General features: G+C 42.5%; 1 protein-coding gene across 1 annotated transcript in view; it reads left to right on the plus strand.

Moving 5' to 3' along the window:
- Positions 1-7,943, plus strand: part of ppm1e (protein phosphatase, Mg2+/Mn2+ dependent, 1E) — a 47,177-nt gene extending 39,234 nt beyond the window's left edge. The window contains exons 8-9 of the mRNA XM_037748486.1: positions 110-5,487; positions 6,718-7,943. Coding sequence (XP_037604414.1) covers positions 110-1,038 — 929 coding nt within the window. The 3' untranslated portion in view covers positions 1,039-5,487; positions 6,718-7,943. The remainder of the gene's footprint in view (positions 1-109; positions 5,488-6,717) is intronic.
- Positions 7,944-8,161: the final 218 nt, after the last annotated feature.

The following is an 8,161-nucleotide window of genomic DNA, read 5'->3' on the forward strand; positions in this document are numbered from 1 at the left end:
ACACATACACCGATAGTGATCTCTGCGGTCGCTGATGTCGGTGGTCACAGATTTCAGTGTAACACCGGTATGAGCAGAACAGACAGAATAACCTGACCTCTGTTGATAGGCGACAACGAGCACAAGCCCTACATCTGTGGCGATGCGGACCACGATATCTTCCCACTGGACGGTACAGAAGACTACCTGATTCTGGCCTGCGATGGCTTCTGGGACACGGTGACTTCAGACGAGGCGGTGCGGGTGGTCAGCGACCACCTGGAGGAGAACGCCGGAGACACCACCATGGTCGCCCACAAGCTGGTGGCCTCGGCCCGTGACGCGGGCTCTAGTGATAACATCACCGTCATAGTGGTCTTCTTGCGGGACCCGCGCTCCCCGGCGCCCACCGGCGCAGAGGACGAGGAGGAGGGTGTGGTGGAGGGAGAGGCGGGGGAGGAGGAGGTAGCGGAGGAGGTGGAGGAAGAGGAGCAGGAAGAGGAAGAAGAGGAGCAGGATGCAGTCAAGGTAGAGCGCGAGGGTGGTGAGGGAGGCAGCACTGCGGACATCGGGGGGAAGGGGCGCGGCGGCTGGCCCATGCAGCAGTGCTCGGCGCCCGCTGACCTCACCTACGAAGACCGAACAGACTCGTTCACGGACAGAACTAGCCTCAGCCTTCTGGGGCCGTCTCTGGAGGGCCGCATCTCCCTGACCGGTTTCTCACGGCAACCCTTCAGCCCCGACATCTTCACGGCCTCCCACATCTACCGAGAAGAACGCCCGCTGAGGCGTCGGTCCTGTATCCCGTTTCAGGAGTCCAGCTTCTCTAGCTTCACGGACCCACTGTGGCCCCAGACAGCCCTGCTGTTAGGCCAGGCAGTGAGGCGAAGCCGCCAGCTCGGTCACGGTAGCCGCCGGTGGAGCCGGAGGAGGCCAGGCGCCTCCATGGAGCTGCTAGGCCTGTTACCATCCGGCAACTTGCTGCCGCACATGGAGCGCCACTCCAACCAGAGGCCAGGAGCGGCAGTGCCTCACCTGCCCCACCACGCCACCATCTGAAGAGGTGACCCAAACCAAAACATCTCCCTCATCTATTCAGCCCCGCCCCTCAGTCCCACCCGCCCACCTCTGCCTTCAACAACACGTCTTTATTTGATAGTAGGTAGTCGTGGCTCCTGCAGATGTTACGTGATTATTGAATCTCTGTTGGAGGAGTGGTGCTCTCTGTCCTAAACCCAAACGGCCCACTAAACACAAGCCCTCCGCTCCTTAATGCTGTAGGTAAAGCGCTAAACTGCATCCTCTCCTTCTGTCACCACAGATCAGTCAACACAAAGCCAGAGCTGGAAACGCAGGTTAATAAGACGAGTTCAGACTGAACGTGAGAGGAATGTTGCTGCGTAGAAAGTCTGGGAAAGGACCGTAAAGAACAGGAACAGACACAGTTAACTGTTGGCAGCGCAAATAACAGAAAGAACTGGAGTTTCAGCTAAATCTATAAATAAATCTGCGTGTTGACAGCTAGCTGGAGTTTAAGTCTGTATTCGAATACGACAGCTTTTCAGTGCCAAGAGAAGCAAAAGTTCACTTGCATTCAGTCTGAACAGTTAAGTTTAAATTATATGCTTGGTCGCTCAACACTCTGCAGTGTCTTTAGACGGGTACATGCAGAAAGAGATATTTGATCTCTTGCAAAAGCAATAAGAATATACACCACTTGACACTGTGGTGACACTGGAACATAATACCTCCTGTATGTGATAGCTGAATATTACAAACCCATGAGCGTTAATGTGCTTTTATAACAGCCTCCACACTTCTTTGAAGGCTTTCCTTATAAGATTTTGGAACTTGGCTGCCGGGATCTGCTCCCTTTCAGCTTTAGCAAGGGCGGAAACTGATGTTGGGTGAAACTAGAGCTGATCGAAACTGGATTGTGACGTTATTACATTCAAACTTTATAATAAGGATCCCTTAAAGGTATAATATGTAACCGTTGTTGGTTGTCGGTTTATAAACACACAGCATTCAAAGTTGGCCACAAGCAAGATGTAGAGTGACTGAAGATAGAGAGCGGCGTTAGTGAGCGCAAAGCAGCGAATCAGAGAAATAAAACGTTATTTTCTGATTGTTTCATGGCGGTTATGTTCTAAAACACGAATAAACACACAACTAACTCCGCATAATCCTGCGCGCTGTTATTGACTGGGGGTTACACCCCCACGTTGGGCCGAAAGGCTGTTTACAGACGCTCAGAAGAGTCCCGAGTAAAGCAAAAATAATAAGAAAAGAGAAAATACAAGCTGTTTTTTTCCGTTATTTCTTGCATATTATACCTTTAAATTAAAAAATGAAACATTTTACAGTGTAAAACTAAACTTGTTTCTAATGAACTCAAACATATTTTTGGCATTCTGTACCGTAATTTCTTGTTTTATATATAATAACAACTGAAAATATTGGCAGTGCAGACGGATCGGTCGTTCTCTAGTTGGAAAGAATCCCCAAACTGTTCCAGTAAATGTGAATGGAAAACTCATTGTACTGTTTATGTACCATAGCATTAAGATTTCCCTTCGTTGGAGCTAAAGGGTCTTAACTTTACCTTAAAAAAACAGCCCCTAAACTAAAAGTACACAATATACTTTTGTTAATCATTTGTCGAGCGACCAAACATTAAATTAACGGCGTAGCTTTGCCTCTTTGTCAACCTCAGCATCCCTCGGTGGCAGGCCGGTACAATTGTTGCTCGTGGTTTCTGGGACACATGCTGTTCTTTCCCTGTTCCCCATATATACAGTCAATGACCCAGCCGTTATCCAGACACAACTAGTCTACAGATAAAAGCACTTAAAAACAGCAGATTATAAAAGATTAGCAGTCACTTACCTGAATAAATGCTTCATGTAGTCCAGTATTCCAGATGGGGGGATACACTCCTGTTATTGTTTTTGTTGTTTTTTTGGAGAGTGGAGGGGTATTTAAAACTATATTTTTGTTATAGTAGTTGTTGGGCCACATAGTTCTTGCAAAGTGTATTTACTTTTTACACATAACCCATTGAACAGAAGTTTTTTCCAGCAGGCTTGATAACCATTTAATGCCGGGCCAGGATAGTTGAACGCTGCAGAACATGTGCCTTCCTTATGTGTTACTAAAGCCTATTTCCTTTACACACATATTCACTAATTATTAAATTAATGTGTTAATATTAACCATTAAGGACCAGTCTGGCGATCAGTCGGGTCATGTTATGACTCCGTGCCACTTTAAAGATTAAGAAATATTCACTTTCTTACCAAGACTGTATCAAACTTACCATGAAGAAAGTGAATAATAAGCGTATTTCCCAACATGTCCTTTAAGTTTCATAGCCAATACAAATAAAATCTGCACGAAATAGAGCAGAGTTTTCTATCTGTAAATAAAGTTGTGGTGTTAACGGCAGCAAACATCCCAGTCACCAGCGTCAGAGTAATCCTCCCGTGGCGCCACAGCAGCTTTATAATTGGATCTTTGTCTGATCTGATCTAGATTCAACGATGAACACGCTGGTCTAACACGCTGCTGACATAACTTCAGTTACGCTAGCAACGTTCAAACTCAACTCTTTATGCCACCTTTCATAAGACTGCACGCAATAACACCTGGCTTTGGCATAAAAAGCCAGTTTTCCCCATCGACATTCATTGGTTTCTTATATACACAACACCAAATATGGTAGAGTTCCTCTTTAATGCTAATTCATAATCATAATTAACAAATGTAATCATCAAATTATAATTATTTATATGATAATAATAATAGCACCCATACCCAGTTAAGTTGGTGAGACTGATCTGTGCTTTAAATACACATAATAGCATTACTGTATCTAACCGTACTTAATGACTATAAACTAGCTATACACACTTGCTACTACTAAACTATGAAATAATAGGTAAACCCCACTAAAAAAGGCTTTGCAGAGCAAGTGACTGTTCTCTAAGCCCCGCCCCCGCCTTAGTTACTGTTGCTACGGCTGTCTGGCTTTCCGATCTCGCAGATTTTAGCTACCACTCAAAATTCGTAGTCATTTTTTGAAACAATGGGTCCTCGATTTCACTTTCATTTCCGGCCGCCAAAACCGCAGACTTGTTGATTTTGAAACAAACAGTTTGTGATGCGTGGACGGGGGTATGCGTTTTGTAATAGCATAAAAACGCATAGAGGGCAATATTATCGGGTATCAGGGTCTGGGGTTTACTAAACGGTCATTTCGGACGCATTATTTATTCCTTAACATTCCCTCACATCGTCATTCCCCAGTTCTTTGGTTGATGCAGTATATTTCCAAACGTCAGGACGTTAGCATTGTAAATTGTGCCTCCACTTTCCTGGCCCCATCACACACAGAAGGCGTGATATCAAAAACGTGATTCCCCAGACAAACAGGTTCTGGTTTGAAGGCCATCACCTCCCTCTTTCAGTCTTACTGCTAGATTGGGAGGCTCATTCTCCTGTAAACCATCCTGTGGACTGACTAGTGAAGAGCATCAGCGGAGCAGAATGTACCTCAGGTGTCCCCGAATGTCCTCAGAGACTCGGTGAAGTGTGTCGACATGAGGTGGTGTTTCTTATGGGGGGAGAATTCATCTTTCCAAAAGGCATCTTAGCTACGAGGAATGTACTGCAGAGACACTCAACAAACTAAAGCCACTGGATCTCTTTTGTGGAAGCATCACTGCAGTCTCAAGAAACGTTGGTTGATACCCGAAGACAGCGGAAATCATTTCAAATATTCACTTAGGATTCACTTAGGCACGGATGTATATTATGAGTACTAATTGTGATTTGAGCGAGTGCTGGAGGAGTGTACATATAATAATTATGTCTTGTAAATCAGTGGTTTTAATCCATGCTCAACGAGGCCCGCCACCGGGCCGAGGTGGAGGTGAGGATGTGATGTTATTGAAACGCCAGAGAGGGGCGTCAGTCTATAAAACACTGCCACTGCTTTCAAGAGTTGCTAAGGTATATAAAAGGTGTTGAACCAGTTTGGCTTTCATTGGAAGAGTTGTAGTGTACTATCGCGGCCTAGCTGCCGTTTCACCCTGCTTTCCTACCCTGACATGAATAATAATCTGGGGAAAACATACATTAAAGATGTTAACTATCGGATTAAAATACTGTATCTCCAATCTGCAGCTTTGATTTTAACATTTTTATCAGTACCAGCCTTAAAAAGAAAAAAAAAAACATCTTGCCAATGAAATTGTAGTTTGTAGGTTTTCATTTCAACACCACAGGTGTTAGATGATTAGCATGGCGTCTATTAGAGATGTTGAACTCACAAGTGAACTGAGCTGCTGTGGTGTTAAGAGTTAAAGTTGAGTTTCACTTAGAGCCACTGTGTTGCAAGTATTTTAGATTAGATATTTTACACAGAACACACAGGGCAGTAAACTCCAAAGAAGCAGAGCTGCCACAGTGAAAGAATTTGTCTCAGGACCTTGTTATAATGACAAAGTTTTCTTGTATAAATGAAAATGGTTAAACACATTCACATGGACCCTGTTATTCCTTTAATAACCTGAAGAGCTCAATATTGATGCACGATAATGGACAAAGTTATTACAATTCATCTTCAGGGGAACATGAATTACAATGCCAAATTTCATGCCAATAGTTGTAGAGAAATTTCCCTCAAAACCACATGGTGCGACTAGAACAAAAGTCAGGTGAACACCAAAGTCACCAGGATTTGTCCTCTGGGCACCACGAATAGCCTTACCAAATTTCATGACGATCCATCCAATAGTTGTCGAGATATTTCAGTCGGAACCAAAGTGGTGGACTGACCGACATCGCCACTGCTTAAAGATATCTTTGGGGACTTTGGGCGCTCTGTGCAAAACTTCTATTATTATAACACAGGGTTAATTCTTCTTATAGTGAGATGCTTTGCCATCACAAGATACTTGGTCTTTTGTCATCATAACAAGATACTTTGTCTTTGTCATCATAACAAGAAACTTTGTTGTTGTCATCATAACAAGATACTTTGTCTTTGTCATCATAACAAGATACTTTGTCTTTGTCATCATAACAAGATACTTTGTCTTTGTCATCATAACAAGATACTTTGTCTTTGTCATCATAACAAGATACTTTGTCGTTGTCATCATAACAAGAAACTTTGTCGTTGTCATCATAACAAGATACTTGGTCTTTTGTCATCATAACAAGAAACTTTGTCGTTGTCATCATAACAAGATACTTTGTCTTTGTCATCATAACAAGATATTTGGTCCTTTGTCATGATAAGATACTTTGTCTTTCTTATCATAACAAGATACTTGGTCCTTTATCATCATAACAAGATATTTTGTCCTTTGTCATCATAACAAGATTCTTTGTCTTTGTCATCATAACAAGATACTTTGTCATCGTCATCATAACAAGATATTTGTCTTTGTCATCATACCAAGAGACTTTGTCATCGTCATCATAACAAGAGACTTTGTCTTTGTCATTATAACAAGAGACTTTGTCTTTGTCATCATAACAGGAGACTTTGTCTTTGTCATCATAACAAGATACTTTGTCTTTGTCATTATAACAAGAGACTTTGTCTTTGTCATCATAACAAGAGACTTTGTCTTTGTCATCATAACAACAGACTTTGTCTTTGTCATCATAACAAGATACTTGGTCCATTGTCATCATAACAAGACACTTTGTCTTTGTCATAACAAGATATTTTGTCTTTGCCATCATAAGATCTTACAATGAGATGATGTCATTATGAGATACATTTCTCATTTTGAGATCTTTTAAAAGATCACAGAAGTGTTTTTTTATGAATGGTGGCGGTTCATTGAAGCGTGTTGTACATGTGGTCACACTTCAGAGCAGCTGTGCAGTAGATTTATGTCCCTGTGATTCACTGATGTAGTTTCACAGCAGGCCTTCAGTGTTGATGTGAATAACTCTCTGCTCGCGCTCTGGAGGGAAAAGATGTACCACAACAGTGACAAGGATCCATCGGTTGCATTCACCAAAACCCTGTGATCAGTTATACAGTGTTACTCATCGGAAGTTGTCACTGTATGAGCAATAAAAACCATCCCTCCTTGTGGTGAACGAATCCTCTACCTAAACCCACACTTCCTCCCTCACTCACACTCTGCTTGCACTGAAGTTTCCCTCCCCTGATGATGATAATGATGATGATGATGATGATGATGAAGCAAGCTCTCCCATAATCACTGTCTTAACTATAGAGGGCCCCTCCATGAATCTGCACCGTGTGTCTATTTACACACACAAAAAAAGCTTTTTCTTTTTTCTCTGTAAGCAATAATGTCGTTGCATTAAAAGGCTCTCTGAGGGCTTGTCTTCTGCTGAAGGATGCAACAAAAATGCGGTTCTGTCAGCCAGAACTTGAAAGGTCACACAGCAGAAATGCTGCAGCTCCTGAAGTCAATTTCTCATTCATTTTCTCCCCCGTAGAGAATAGGATTATGAGTCATAATCTGCTGCCTGTACTGAGGTCCACCTAACACACTCCTGTAAGAAGTCTGCTGCCGACTAGAGTTCAAAATGCTCAAATTTAAAATGATCTTGTGGAAAAATGAATGTGAAGCTTTCTTCTTCACGTGATAAAGGAGGCAGGACGTTTCGGCGTTCCTCAGTAGTTTGTGTACATTTGAAAAGATTGCCTTCAAATGTACGCTAATGTGGCTAATGAACGGGAGGATAAGTAAGATCACTGAGGGCTGTGATTGGTCCCTTCTTGTCCTCCGAGCTTGAAGACAAACCCCACGATTGGCTCTTCTTCAACATGCAGGTTAGGTTAAAAAAACAAAGAAAAAAAACAGTAAAACACACGTTGAGTACCTGTATTATGTGTTCCTGTAGTATATCAATATGTGTACTGTAACTGGTGACTAATTATCATGTATATAAAGATTAGAACAAGTCGTTGACTGATGCTTTTTCTTTCCTGAAGAGTTGTGATTGTGATGAAGTCTCTGCTCCTCATTAGGCTGCTGGTTACCCAGTGGTGGAATGTAACTAAGTACATCTACTCAAGTACTGCACTTAAGTACAAATTTGTGATACTTGTACATTACTTTTCATGCCAATTTCTACTTCTACTCCACAACTGTACATCGCAGAGGGAAATATTGTACTTTTT

The sequence above is a fragment of the Sebastes umbrosus genome, chromosome 17 (genome assembly GCF_015220745.1).
Source record: "Sebastes umbrosus isolate fSebUmb1 chromosome 17, fSebUmb1.pri, whole genome shotgun sequence".
Taxonomy (NCBI): Eukaryota; Metazoa; Chordata; class Actinopteri; order Perciformes; family Sebastidae; genus Sebastes; species Sebastes umbrosus.